General features: G+C 32.5%; 4 protein-coding genes across 4 annotated transcripts in view; 3 read left to right on the top strand and 1 right to left on the bottom strand.

Annotated features, from left to right (window-relative positions):
• LOC122633102 overlaps nucleotides 1–5,954 on the top strand; it is an 8,309-nt gene extending 2,355 nt beyond the window's left edge. The window contains exons 5-9 of the mRNA XM_043820643.1: nucleotides 7–1,770; nucleotides 1,906–3,396; nucleotides 3,573–4,427; nucleotides 5,158–5,255; nucleotides 5,796–5,954. Of these exons, the coding sequence (XP_043676578.1) occupies nucleotides 7–1,770; nucleotides 1,906–3,396; nucleotides 3,573–3,808 (3,491 nt within the window). The 3' untranslated portion in view covers nucleotides 3,809–4,427; nucleotides 5,158–5,255; nucleotides 5,796–5,954. The remainder of the gene's footprint in view (nucleotides 1–6; nucleotides 1,771–1,905; nucleotides 3,397–3,572; nucleotides 4,428–5,157; nucleotides 5,256–5,795) is intronic.
• LOC122632778 (beta-galactosidase) lies at nucleotides 5,839–8,950 on the top strand. The gene is made up of 10 exons (XM_043819959.1): nucleotides 5,839–6,235; nucleotides 6,316–6,488; nucleotides 6,549–6,699; nucleotides 6,770–6,833; nucleotides 6,902–6,996; nucleotides 7,084–7,314; nucleotides 7,410–7,581; nucleotides 7,648–7,769; nucleotides 7,842–8,249; nucleotides 8,319–8,950. The coding sequence occupies exons 1-10, from the start codon at nucleotides 6,161–6,163 to the stop codon at nucleotides 8,736–8,738; spliced, it is 1,911 nt and encodes a 636-aa protein (XP_043675894.1). The 5' UTR covers nucleotides 5,839–6,160; the 3' UTR covers nucleotides 8,739–8,950.
• A 137-nt stretch (nucleotides 8,951–9,087) lies between these two features.
• Nucleotides 9,088–11,478, top strand: LOC122632779 (zinc finger protein 239-like). Its single transcript, XM_043819960.1, has 5 exons — nucleotides 9,088–10,194; nucleotides 10,291–10,458; nucleotides 10,544–10,713; nucleotides 10,842–11,007; nucleotides 11,066–11,478. Exons 1-5 carry the CDS (start codon nucleotides 10,188–10,190, stop codon nucleotides 11,302–11,304), a joined length of 750 nt encoding a protein of 249 aa, XP_043675895.1. The 5' UTR covers nucleotides 9,088–10,187; the 3' UTR covers nucleotides 11,305–11,478.
• A 78-nt stretch (nucleotides 11,479–11,556) lies between these two features.
• On the bottom strand, nucleotides 11,557–14,714 carry LOC122632777 (pseudouridylate synthase 7 homolog). The gene is made up of 5 exons (XM_043819957.1): nucleotides 14,379–14,714; nucleotides 13,747–14,256; nucleotides 12,391–13,666; nucleotides 12,171–12,322; nucleotides 11,557–12,067 (listed from the first exon to the last, which is right to left on the bottom strand). Exons 1-5 carry the CDS (start codon nucleotides 14,566–14,568, stop codon nucleotides 11,667–11,669), a joined length of 2,529 nt encoding a protein of 842 aa, XP_043675892.1. The 5' UTR covers nucleotides 14,569–14,714; the 3' UTR covers nucleotides 11,557–11,666.
• Nucleotides 14,715–15,234: the final 520 nt, after the last annotated feature.

The raw sequence follows: 15,234 nt of genomic DNA, 5'->3' as shown, positions 1-15,234 counted from the left end.
CATCAGATAAACCAGACTTGCCAATTACTTCAGAGAAACCAGATTGGTCAGTAGCGTCAGACAAACCAGATTTACCTGTGTCATCACTTAAACCAGATTTGCCAACTGTATCAAACAAACCAAACGGGCCAGTTACATCAGATAAACCACAATCACCGATATCATCAGATAAACCAGACTTGCCAATTACTTCAGAGAAACCGGATTGGTCAGTAGCGTCAGACAAACCAGATTTACCTGTGTCATCACTCAAACCAGATTTGCCAACTGTATCAAACAAACCAAACTGGCCAGTTACATCAGATAAATCACAATCACCAATATCATCAGATAAACCAGACTTGCCAATTACTTCAGAGAAACCAGAATGGACAGCAGCCTCAGACAAACCAGATTTGCCTGTGTCATCACTCAAACCAGATTTGCCAACTGCATCAAACAAACCAAACTGGTCAGTTACATCAGATAAACCACAATCACCAATATCATCAGATAAACCAAACTTGCCAATTACTTCAGAGAAGCCAGATTGGACAGCAGCCTCAGACAAACCAGATTTACTCGTGTCATCACTCAAACCAGATTTGCCAACTGTATCAAACAAACCAAACTGGTCAGTTACATCAGATAAACCACAATCACCAATATCATCAGATAAACCAGATTTACTAATTACTTCAGAGAAACCAGATTTACTTGTTTCATCACTCAAACCAGATTTGTCAGTAGTATCAAACAAACCACAGGTGTCAAATACATCAGATGAGCCACAATTACCAACATCGTCTGATAAACCAGACTTGTCAATTACTTCAGAGAGACCAGATTGGACAGCAGCCTCAGACAAACCAAATTTACCTGTGTCATCACTCAAACCAGATTTGCCAACTGTATCAAACAAACCAAACTGGCCAGTTACATCGGATAAACCACAATCACCAATATCATCAGATAAACCAGACTTGCCAATTACTTCAGAAAAGCCAGATTGGACAGCAGCCTCAGACAAACCAGATTTACTTGTGTCATCACTTAAATCAGATTTGCCAACTGTATCAAACAAACCAAACGGGCCAGTTACATCAGATAAAACACAATTACCAATATCATCTGATAAACCAGACTTAACAATTACTTCAGAGAAACCAGATTTACCTGTGTCATCACTTAAACCAGATTTGCCACATGTTTCAAGTAAACCAGACTGGTCAATTATTTCAGACAAACCACAATTACCAATATCGTCTGATAAACCAGACTTGTCAATTACTTCAGAGAGACCAGATTGGACAGCAGCCTCAGACAAACCAGATTTGCCTGTTTCATCACTCAAACCAGATTTGCCAACTGTATCAAACAAACCAGACTGGCCAGTAGCATCAGATAAACCACAATTACCGATATCATCAGATAAACCAGACTTGCCAATTACTTCAGAGAAACCAGATTGGACAGCAGCCTCAGACAATCCAGATTTACCTGTTTCATCACTCAAACCAGATTTGCCAACTTTATCAAACAAACCAGACTGGCCAGTAACATCAGATAAATCACAATTACTGATATCATCAGATAAACCAGATTTCCTAATCACTTCAGAGAAACCAGATTTATCCGTTTCATCACTCAAACCAGATTTGTCGGTTGTATCAAACAAACCACAGGTGCCAATTACATCAGATAAACCACAATTACCAGTATCGTCTGATAAACCAGACTTGTCAATTACTTCAGAGAGACCAGATTGGAGAGCAGCCTCAGACAAACCAGATTTGCCACATGTATCAAGTAAACCAGACTGGTTACTTATTTCAGATAAACCACAATTACCAATATCATCAGATAAACCAGACTTGCCAATTACTTCAGAGAAACCAGATTGGTCAGTAGTGTCAGACAAACCAGATTTGTCGGGGTCATCACTCAAACCAGATGTACCAGTTGTATCAAACAAACCAGACTGGCCAGTGGTATCAAATAAACCAGATTTGCTCGTTATATCACTCAAACCAAATTTGCCAATTACATCAGATAATCCACAGTTACCAATATCATCAGATAAATCAGATTTGTCAACTGCATCAAGTAAACCAGACCAATCAAATACAAACAATAATAATAGCATTTATACGAATGGTGAAAATGATGGTTTAAATATTGAATCGACTTCTATCGTATCTGAGAGGAAAGAAAATATAGATGATGCGGTATTAGGATATGCGAAGTTATCACAAACATCGGGTGTATTACAAGGATCATCTGATTTACAATTATTCGACATTACAACTCCTGGTCAAATTCTCTTAAAAGATTTGACAACAGAATCTTTAAATTCCAATTCAACTTTGCCAAACACGAAACAAAATGAGGAGGAAGTATCTGTAACTTCATCTTCTACTTTATCAATCCAAAATGATGAAACGGCATTAAGCAGCACTAATGATCATTCAAATTTAAGTAACAACAAGACTACTGTTACATCACCACAATCTTCTCTACTGAACGATGAGATTGGTCTTTTAACTGTTATTCCATGTTCCAATAGTTATTCATCGACTTCAAGTGCAACAAAATGGGATTCACAATCAGATTCAACATTAATAGAAGTATCTAGCAGTAATGCAGCAGTACCTAGTACTACTCAAAAAATTTATCATCCACGGTGGAAGTATTTAATTCCAGTTTCTATAACTGAAAAATCATCCGTAGAAACAAGCGAATCCGTGTCTTCGTCAACTGCCGATTCACTATATACGACTGTTAATTTAGATAATCCTAACAACGGGAATGAGAATTCAGAAGTTGACAGAAATATGAGTAAAACAGTGAAGAAAGAACTTTCGACATTTAACCAATCATCTGATTCTCATTTGAACAACACCAATTCGAACTCTATTGATAGTGAAAATTCTATAGTTCCATTACTACCCTTCACTATAGTAGACGAAATAATTCCAAATGTTAATATTTCCGGAGGTACTGTTGAAAATTATATAATAAAATTTGGCGATCAATCTCGAAATGGTTCTAGTAACGCGGTAAACGTTAGTAAAGAATCTTCCCATTCTAAAGGGAATTCTGAAAATATCATTGAATGGCATGAAGCTGAGTCTACATCTGATCTCAAACCAATCGATACTGACTCTACAGTTGTCCTGCAAGATGCTGATGCAGAAATAACAACGATATGTGTTGACACAAACACTGCTCTTGATTCGAACAATAACGAGGATATTATCACTACTCGAGTAATATTACCTACAACGAAACAGAAAACTCTCAAAACACTCCACGATGAAGAAGAACAAGCGGGTGATCCGATAATTGTAACTGAGGAAGATAATTTTGGTGGCGTTGTTGAAAAACGTACTCTTAATTCTGGAGTTGAAGCAGAAAGTAAGCAGATTTCAGAACAGATGTTCTATTAGAGATTTAGTATGGCATACGTACATTGATCGATATAAAAAGAATATATGAATTTTATTATGTAATGTATTTTTTTTTATATAATATGAATTTTATTATGTAATATATTATCTTGCATGTTCCAATTTATGAAATTTTCTTTGTAGATACAAATGTAAGTACAGACGAAGGTACAATAGATGAAAGTCAGATTACAAGTACTGTATCCAACATAGAAGCTGCAAACGTATCAGAAAATTCGGATATAAATCAATCGTCTTCATCTACCTCAATTATTAGGTATACGAACAACGGGACAATTACTAAAACAATTGATATGAACGATACCAATCAATTACTGGAGCTCCTTCAGGATATATATCGCCATTTGCAATCATCTTAAAAATATGATTTTTTAATGATTTATTGTCGTTTTCTTACAAGGATCGACATATTTATAAATCATGTATCAATAGTATGAATTTTATAAGCGTCATCGACATATAAAAATAATATAATCTTAGCGTGTATTTCATATATAGTTACGTATAGAAGAGATATACTTTATATATTAGAAAAATAATTAGAATTAACATATGTACAATATCAATATATAATATATCTCATTTTTTAATTAAAAAATATATTTATATTAACAGTGTATTTATCAAACCATCATTTTCTCTTGTAATCACTTGAGATATTTATCATGTTTGTATTTGTTATCTGTCCATTAGATTATTCCACGATATATTGACGTACGTTACACAAAATAGCACGCCTTACAAAGACTAAGGCCTTTCTTTAATTTTATGAACAGTTACGTAGATATCTTCGTTTACAGTATTATAAAAACGAATTATTATATATATAAAATTAATAGTATAGATTTATGAGAGAATATAAAATTCATAATTTAAACATTGTAAAAGGAAAATTATAGTTTGATAGATGAAACTTTAAAGATTTATTGAAAAAATTCAAGTGGTCTTTTGTTCAAATTGCTATACTTCGTAAAATAAGTATGCATTTCAAATAAAAATTCAATTAACATTAAATATGATTTAAATGGAAATAGTACGGAAATAAAAAAGTTGAAACATCACGTTTCAAAGCAGAATATTATGGAATATAGATATTACAAAATTTTTACGAAATTTAAATTCAACTATCATTAAAAGATAAGAAAATTTATCATAAATGTAATTAATTATTAATATCTATAATCCTATTCTGAAAGGACTTATCTAATTTTATACTAATACTATTAATTAAATATATTAGCTAATATTGTTAAAAAGTTCCACTTATTTCATTAAAGAGATTCATTTTAGTTAAGAAAAATCATCTACTTTGTAATAGAATGCAACTTATTTAATGCAATGTTTGGCAACTAGAAGTGAAACATACGATTTTTCGCGACGGACTATCGAAACGTGCTTGTAATGAAAAAACATAATTACTTTTTTATCGCTATAAATGGAAACGTGCTGTTTTTCATAGTCAAGAAGTCCAAAGTGCCAATCCTTGTGTAGTAAATAATAAAAGCTAATGTAATGTACTAAATGTGTGTATGTAATGTATAACGAATCTTATCAAATATTGACGTATCGTATCTATGTGTAAGTAATTGTAATTTATATAATGATCGTTACTATAGTAATTAATTGGATCCGTTTCTAAGGTAACTCTAGTTAACAATAATTTTTTCGAAACGTTTTTCGTACTATGTCAATACTATTACTTTTTTAGCGCAGAAATTTGTGGAGAGAGAAATTTGTGCGCAAGAGTGTTGAAAGGTCATAAATTTCGACTAACTTTAAGTGGGGCGATTTACAGTGAAGTTAACGGTACGTGTAAACCTGTTGGTTTTCTGGCGCCATGGTGAAACACATTAACATAGTGATATAAAATCTATTTCGTTAAATATTGTACCGTGTTTCTATGATAAATCTTTTCATCATTCTAATCGTTCAAACAGTGAGTCTAGGCTTATCTTTGTTCTTTATCATTATTGTTATCTACTTCTAGCCAATTTCAGTGTCATCAGCAAATATATTAATATAAAGCATAACGTAAGTGTATATAAATTTTTATATAAGATTTAAATATTTATGTAAAACATTTCTGAAAAATGTTCAAGTCAGATAAGATATAAAATCACTAATCAAAAGAAATTTAAGATAAACTAAAGGACATTTTAATGAACGTCGATTACAGTAATTGATATAGTACGTGTTAAGCTAACTATAATCTACCTCTTTCTCTCTCTCTTTCTGCCTGTGTTGTTAGTATTCATCCAACGAATGTAAGTCATCGCAAATTCGCCGATTAGACTGTACATTGCGTGTTCCATAATCCATAGAGATATATCGTTCAATATGCTCTAGGTCGAAGCATTAAGTTTCTTCACTTGGCGCAAGGAAGTCAGCGGTGTCAAGTGGTTTCTGTTCTCATTTGATAAATATACAGAATATTGATAAGCTGCAAATCAGTAACAATCACCAAGACGTTTCATCGTCTCTTTACAGTGTTTTCTATTTCATAAATATAAAAAATACAATTACATTGCACAACAACCAAACTTGATAGATCGTATCTTGAATGTGTGCTGAACTTTAAACATAAACAACTCGAGATACTACTTGTCTGGCCAGTTGAGCGTCATCGTTAAGACGAACCGGATCGGCGATCGTTCTTAACAACTTTGACGAAGAATAAAAGGACTATCCAGTTGAATTCGTAGCAAATCAACATGTGGAAGACGTTAGTGTTGTTGATCGTAACCGTCGGCAGTACATTCGGAGAACTGTTACAAATCGAACGAAATGTATGTATTTAATATGAAAAAATGACGAATTATTGACGAATTTGCTGTTATAATTATATCAAGAAAATTTTCGATTGCAGAATTTACAGTCGAACTTTAGCTTCGCAGTAGATTATACAAATAATCAATTCTTGTTAGATGGGCAACCATTCCGTTATGTTTCCGGTAGTTTTCACTATTTTCGTACGCCTAGGAGATACTGGCGGGATCAGTTGAGGAAAATGAGAGCAGCCGGTTTTAATGCTGTTTCGACGTAAGAATCAATGAGAAATGAATTTAATAAGTAGACTATTTCTAAATATATTCTGTATAGGTACGTAGAGTGGAGCTTACATCAACCTGAAGTAGATGTTTGGAACTGGAGTGGCGATGCAGACTTTATTGAATTTTTAAATCTCGCTCAGGAAGAGAACCTTTTGGTTTTATTGAGACCCGGACCTTACATTTGCGCTGAAAGAGACTTTGTACATAAATCGTATTAAATCTCGTCTATATAAAAAATCATTTATTTGCTTTAACTATCTTTCTTTTTAGGGTGGTCTTCCATATTGGTTATTAACTCGTGTACCTGATATAAATTTACGTACTAATGATATACGTAAGTAGTTATTGTCCGTAGTAATATTTTTGCACTATAGATTTTAATTTTATTCTTTTCATTGTCAGGTTACTTAAATTACGTAGAACAGTACTTGAATATTGTTTTGGAGAAAGTAAAACCTTATCTAAGAGGAAATGGTGGACCTATAATTATGGTCCAGGTAAATTAGTTTTTATATTTTCTGTTTAAATTAATATTTAAATTTTCTGATATTCCTCACATATTCATCAATCTGTTTATGATCTAGGTGGAAAACGAATATGGAAGCTATAAAGCTTGCGATATAGCATACATGAACACATTACGCGATATCTTCCAAAAAATAATTGGAGATAAAGCTGTTTTGTATACGACGGATGGAATATCTGACAGAATGCTTCGTTGCGGGTCAGTATCTGGTGTATATGCTACCATTGATTTTGGTACCACTTCCAATGTAAATACCAGCTTTGAACTTATGAGACGTTATCAACCGACGGTAGATATTCTTATAATTGTTAATTCTAAATAAAAATTAGACAAGTTTATCTACTGATTAAATAATCTAATAATTTAATAATCAAATAATTTAAGGGGCCGTTGGTTAACTCGGAATTCTATCCTGGCTGGTTGACTCATTGGGAAGAACCATTTCAAAGAGTGGCGGCTAATACTGTTCAAAAAAAATTAGACGAAATGTTGGCGCTTGGAGCTTCTGTTAACATATATATGTTTTATGGTGGCACGAACTTTGGATTTACTTCTGGTTAGTGTAATTATTTGTCATTATTTTTACGTATAATAATTTATATCATTGTATATAATAATTTAGGAGCTAATGGTGATGCCAAGACTTATAGTCCTCAATTAACTTCTTACGATTATGATGCACCATTGACAGAGGCTGGAGATCCAACAGAAAAATATTTTCAAATAAGAGATGTTATATCCAAGGTACAATATCTTTTACAAACTAGTAATGGATTACGATATTTAATAATATTAATTGTTTTGATCGTATGATAGTATCTTCCGTTACCAAATATTTCCATACCAACGGTATCACCTAAAGGCGATTATGGTCCAGTATTATTGGAGCCTGTACTGGAATTATTTGAACCGAGATCGAGAGAATTATTTGGGTCTCCTATAGTACACACATCTAAGCCACCGACTTTTGAAGAAATAGGATTACCACATTGGTTGGTTCTGTATGAAACTAATATACCATCCAATGTTAAGGATCCGATGATATTAAATGCATTAACAAAAGATAGAGCATTGATATATGTCGACGATGAACTCTCCGGAACTTTGAGTCGAACGAAGAATATACATTCCTTGTCCTTGGCAACTCCATATGGGCAACGCTTGAAAATACTAGTAGAAAATCAAGGACATCTGAATTATGGCAATGAGATTCATGATTTCAAGGTATTCAATGATTTAATTTAGATCAGTGCAAATCATTGTAAATATCATCATAATTTTTATTATATACAGGGTATTTTTAATGTAAACATCGACGGAATTCCATTATCACCATGGAACGTAACAGGATTTCGATTAAGCAATGTAAAAGGATTGGATAATTTTGAAATCAGAACGATTCAAAGTGGTGTCCTTCAAAATGGACCTATGTTTTTACGTTCTTATTTCCAAGTCACTGACCAACCATTGGACACTTATTTAGATACCACAGGTTGGGGTAAAGGTGTCGCATACGTAAACGGTTATAACCTTGGTAGATATTGGCCTGTGGTTGGTCCACAAATGACCCTCTATATACCGGCAACATTTTTACGCACCGGTCAAAACGTATTAGAAATATTAGAATTGGAATATGTTCCGGCTACAAGAAAAATGAGATTTTCAGATAAAGCTAATTTAGGTTTTTCAGTCATGCATACTGAAAATCATTAAAATGTATTAAATAAAATAAATTTATCAAAATTCTTTCATATGTTTTTACAGCAACTAATATAATATTTGTTATAAGATCAATTCTAAATAAGTGGTGTTTACAAGAACAATTGATAGAAAATAACGGAAACGTATGTTAATGATAATACATGTATTTGCTAAATGAAGATAAAGTCTTTGTGCTTGCGAATAAAATACAGACGAACCTTTAACGAATGACAAATTACTATAGAAGTTCCTATTTTAAAAGCGAAAAACGCTGGTTTATGCTTTCGACGTTGCTCAAATCGATCGGCAATGATAATGCTGTAATATACATAGATAGCACGTGCCTGGCACATTGCCGTTTGTAGGACGATGAAGGAGCATTTTATAAAGATCCCAAGGAGACTTCAATAGCGTTAATATCCTTCGGTGGGTGACAAACGAGGGAACGGCACCGCGGGACGTCCGGCGTCTCGATGCCACACGACGAATTATCTCACCTCCGGTTGAATATTTGTGAAAAATCGCCGATACCGTGACGACGCGTTACTCCGTTGATCAACAAAAGACTTCGATTTCGAAGAGTAATTAAGGCTATAAGCTCTTTTCTCGGCCCTCCGGTGTATGAGTCAATTCATATACACAGGCAATAATATATTGACAAATTTCTTAATAATCAAGAATACAAACATGAAATAAAACTTTGAGAAAGAATTTTTATTTTAGTTTGGTTTGACATAGCAGTTCTGACATAGCCAGTAAGTTCTACAATTTAAATTCATATCGAATCCAGAGTACGATAACCTGAATGACTTTTGATTTTTGCATGTATAATCTGCATATAAAATGCGATTTGGTATACTCTGATATACTTTTTAACATAGACACTTTTATTACTAATAATATTCGAAGAATAGATTTAATAAGTAATCATTGTGAATGAATATATTGTATATTGTCTATTATACTTAGGAAAATCAGACAAATAAATCATTGCTTTCATCAAAGTTTGTTTTTAAAGATAGTAAAAACTACATCTAAAACGTTCAGAAATGTTTTCCAGCGCAGGCGATTTTATAGATGATTCCTCAAAGTATATCATTTGTCATCGGTGACTCTATTTTTCTTTCCATACAGGGGTTGATGGCGATGGCACTCATTATGGGGTATTTCGAAATGTTACAGACGATCGTACGGTACATTATCAAAAGGTATATCAAACTCCGCCCTCCGGAAGAACGCCGCCCCCGACATGCGCCGAGGTATCGTCGCCCCTATCCTGTTTCTCACCTGTAATCACGCGCGTAATCTTCTTCGGGGTAGTAAGACTTGGTCTTCCTCGAGGCATTACGAACCTATCGGTTACACTCTACTGTTTAACTCCTTTGAAATACTACTGGAAAATTTCCTAAGTCAGTATTAAAAATTGATTTGAAATAGATCGTTCAAAAATAAGTGATTGTGATGTCTGGTAAGTAAAAACTTCTTTTTTATATTTTTTTCTTTTTACCACACGGTCTGTTTTCGCTCCCTTTTGGCTCAATGAATTGATGTTGTTTTCATGCAGTTTGGGACGTTATGCAAGATGTACCATTAGATTTGAGTTGTCGCGCAACTGAAAAAAAAATTAATTTGACGGATACTTCGAAATTTCAGCGACGTTTGCCTTGTCAAACTTGTGGAAAAAATTTTGATAGACCGTCTCTCCTAAAGAGACATTTGCGAACACATACAGGTATATTTGTGTAAAGAAAATAAGAGATTAACTTTCACTTTTTAGCATACAATTGTGTTTATTCATTTTTTGTTTACATCGGTAGGTGAAAAACCACATGGTTGCAAAGTATGTGGTAAAATGTTTAGCACCAGTAGTTCTTTAAACACACATGCAAGAATACACACTGGAGAACGACCTCATGAGTGTCCTATTTGTGGAAAACGATTCACAGCGTCTTCGAACTTGTATTATCATCGTATGACTCATTATAAGGTTGTTAATTAATAATTGAATAGTTATATAGATGTATTCTTATTTTTAAAATTAACTTAATTTTTGATATACGATTTTTTTTAACATCTAATTAAAGTAAATAAATTTTTATGCTAATAATGAAACAGGAAAAGCCACATAAGTGTAACGAATGTGGCCGTTCATTTCCGACTCCTGGAGATCTCAGAGCACATGGATATTCCCATACCGGAAATTGGCCCATGAGATGTCCTGTATGCAATCGAGGATTTTGCAAACCAGGAGCTCTACATCATCATATGCAATTACACAACGGTAATGTGTTTACTTTTTATAATTATTACGAACAAAAAAATAAGATTTTGCTTTTTAGGCGATCGTCCCTATCAGTGCACTGTATGTGACAAAAAATTCTCGATTATTGGAAATTTGCGAACACACGAGCGAACTCATCATTCGCAATTTTCTATAATTAATTTAAGAGATTCTGCAAACGTTGAAAATGCGATTTCGAGAGTTGATAATGTAAGGTTCGAATTTTTAAATACGAACGCACTTCAGTTACCTTCTACCATTTTTCCTTGGACTTCATGGCTACCCTTGCAATACTAATACGTAGATTGTATTTTATGACTGGTACTTTATGAGAATATCTTTATATAAATATCGATTATAGTATTACAAATTTGTTGGGAAAAGAATGAATTAGGTACAATTCGGATTAAATAAAGAAGAAAAAATGTATTTATTCGCATATATTAGCCAAATACATATATTTTTGTTTTTACATAAATCTTGCTTTGCTTCGAATTAATTTCAATTCACGATAGTTTCTAGGTAAACAAAAAATAAAAAATCTGCTTCTTTAAACAAAATAAGTGTGTTTTTATGCACAGTGTTTAATTATTATAGCGTGTACTGATAAACAGGAACAAAGTATTTCTAGCATTTTAGAAGCTTAAAGAAAAATATATTTAATTAGCGCTAAAGTCACTTACAGTTACTTTTTCTTCACTCATTTCTATTTCATCAATCGCAGGTTCTACTTGCATTTCTGTTTCAAATTCGATTAAACATTTTTCGTTTTCGGCAGATTCTTTCGGATCTGAATCAACATCCATTTTCTCATCGATTTTATCTGATTGTTCTAATCCTTTTTTTTCAACTTCTTTTGATTGAGTATTTTTATCGCCGCTATTTGTTTCTGATTCATCAGCAATAGTTTCTTTTTTTTCTACCAGCGCGTCATGAGCTGCGGATTGTGCAGCCTGTACTTGAGGTGACGTATCGTGCTTTAATATTTCACGTAACGCCATTGTGGCATAGGTACTTGCTCCTAAACTCATTTCTACTATCAATGCTTTATATTCTCCGTCTGAAAGTAACGATATTGTAACAAAAAATTAATACGAAAAAATTAAAACGAAAAAATAAGCAGCATAAAAATAGAAATTAAGAAATAATCATAATTTACGTACCAGGATTATCTTTCGGAGGAGTAACTTGTTTCATTTCGTCGATGTCACTGGAAATAAGATCATCATGCTTAGCTTTATAACGCATGATTTTCCAAGATAAGTCTAATGGAATTTGTAATATTTTTCTATAAGCTCCACCCAAACTGTATTTCCTATAAAAAATATATAGCATAGTTTATGTAATAGTAAAAAGTAATTTCATTTTAAATGTAAAACTTACTTATTATTTTGTCTTAAATCAGTAGTTAATTCATCTTTAGCTAAAAATTCATCAAACCAAGATTTAGCATATGGAGGATAAGTCACTTTCCATCCTGGCTGTGGCATTATTATATCAGCTAATGTATAATTTGGTAAATCTTCTTCAGTAAGAATTTTGACCAAAGGAATATTATGAGTATCCTCCTGCTCTTCTTTATTTTCAACAGTATTATTTTTATTACTTTTCTCTTCTATCTTAAGACTTATTTCTGTAGCACTTGTAACTTCTTTTATATCGTTATTAGATTTTTTGCTATCGTTTTTATTATCTTCTTCATACATTTCAGACATCATTTCGTCTTGATCTTCTTTCATAGAATTACTAGATTCATCATTATCATCATCCAAGCTATTATTTTCACTATTATTTTGACACATTTCTGCACCTTCTGCATTTTCCTCTGAACATTTTTCTTCCAAATTATTTTGATACACTAGATCACCAACAATAGGATGTGTACCAAACTCTCTTATTCTTTTAGATACCATATGGTTCCATATAAAACTTTGATAAGCATGAATATATATTAAACGGACATTTCTTGGTATCATATCTAATGCACCTTGAGGATTTTTATCTGTGCATATTGCTAGACCCTTTAAAAGAGTTGCTTCAATTTTATCAGATCTCTTAATTTTATTATATGCTGTATATGCATCTTTTGTCGTTTCATATATTTTCCTTGCCTCTATCAAGCCTTTATCTTGTTCACCTTCTCGTGGTTTTAAAATCAAATCGATTGCTTCATGCCATTTACCCTGAAGCAACTTCTTTCCTATTTCATGTGTTGGAATGGCAGCAACTGTGCCAAATCGTTGAAGACCATAGTAATTAATAAATCCACGATCACGTAACGATATCATAGCTTTTTCAATTTCTTCATTTGATGCAGTAACATTTCGTATCGCGATTTTAAAGCGATTGCCAGTTAACATACCTAATTTAAGTGGTTCCTTTACAAATTTGAAATTTCCCACATAGGCACCACGTATTGCATTTCCTGCATGTAAAATGTTTTTAGGAGATATTTTTTTCAAACTAACCCATTGAGTAGTCCATGCTCTACGATCTTTTGTTCCAGCATAATTAAAATTATTTGGTTTAATACGTAGCATCATGGCCATTTGATTTAAAGCATCCATAGTATCCATATTCACCTTATGTAATGAAAAATAACAATAATCTCCTCCATGTTTTTTCCAATTAACTCTGTCATCAATACGGAACCTGTAGGCTAATAAAATAACGTGAAATAAAAATATTTTACAGAAAAAATCATACATTTTTATTTCAACTAAATTCAAGTTATTTTACCATTTGTATTTGTATTTTCTTTTGCATTTTTCATTATTATCATAAGCTTTCTACCATTTTGATCAATAGTTTGACTCTTAACATTTGTCAGTCTTTTAGCAATTTCATGAATACTTCTTCGTTTATCTTTGTCTATATCGGTAACATCAATTTCAATATTAGAAGTAGATGATTCTTCTCCTTTTAATGTTTGTAGCTGTTCCCATATTGTATCAGAAACACAATTCTTCAAATCATCTAAAGTTTTTGTTTCCTGAGGTTCACTAGGAATATTCTGATTTGTTAATTTAACAATCTCACCATCAAGAGATATTTCATTGACATGGAAATCACTGTATCTTTCTTTAACTAGACCAGAGAAACCAAGATGATTTCCTATAAATTCTGTCGCACCAATATCAGGTTCTTTCAGACGATTACCAACTTCCAGTCGCTTTCTTTTCCCATCTCCTTGCATATTTGACCAGATTCGTTTATATGGTTTTCGACCAAAATTGCTATCACGGGAACCTATATGAAATTATTAAAACATAATTTACTTGTCTTTAAATTGTTTTAATGTACAATATGTATTATATGTAATCTGTATTAACTTGTATAAAACTAAATTAAACATAATAATTAAAACTCACCACCTCCATATGATCCAGCTCGATTTGATTTATTACTTAATTCTCCAGAATTAGAGGATTCACAATTTCGTCGATCACTATGTTTATAAAATGTATCGCGATTTTTACTGCCAGATCCACGTCCACGATTACGAGATATCCTTTCGTGCGTTGTTTGGGAGTCATTGTTATCTGTATTTATTTCTGCCATTGTATATCTCTTGATAAATAACAACTAGTATTATATCTCTATATTAAATTTGTTTATATTATGTAATACAACATTATATTCAATACAACATACTGACATCTATTCAACACCTTTTTAAAGGTTATCCTCGATGCATAGAACATGTCACTATATGATCATTAATGAACTAATGGACATTTACCTGCAGATAGAAGAATGTTTCGTGATTCTACCGTTTGTAAACAGCGCCATCAAAGATGACGGAATGTGTACAGCGAGCTACTAGGCGTCGCATTTAAAATGTCCGATTCTTTATTTTAGTCAAACCAATTTTATTAACATCTACATAAATAATTAGGATAATACAATTGCATAGATTTAATTAAGGCGATGTCCATTACCTCAGATTTCATAATGGTTTACACCAACGATAAGAACAGGCGTAATTCTTGACCAATTTTAATGAACGAAGTCTCGTTTTAAAGACAAAGGTTTAATCTAGGACATTTTCTTAAATTTTTCAAAAAGCTTTATTTTCTGTGAAAAAAATTCATTTAACATTACAAAGATCATAACGGGAGAGAAATTTTAAATAATTGTAATTAAAAATCTTAATATTTAAAAGTTCCAACCTCGAAATCATCGCCTTAGTGTGATATAACATATACGTCTTTTGTTTACTTTGAC

The sequence above is a fragment of the Vespula pensylvanica genome, chromosome 11, assembly GCF_014466175.1.
Source record: "Vespula pensylvanica isolate Volc-1 chromosome 11, ASM1446617v1, whole genome shotgun sequence".
NCBI classification, from domain to species: Eukaryota; Metazoa; Arthropoda; class Insecta; order Hymenoptera; family Vespidae; genus Vespula; species Vespula pensylvanica.
Note: the sequence above shows the minus strand (reverse complement) of the source record. Positions and strands in the feature narration are given on the sequence as shown.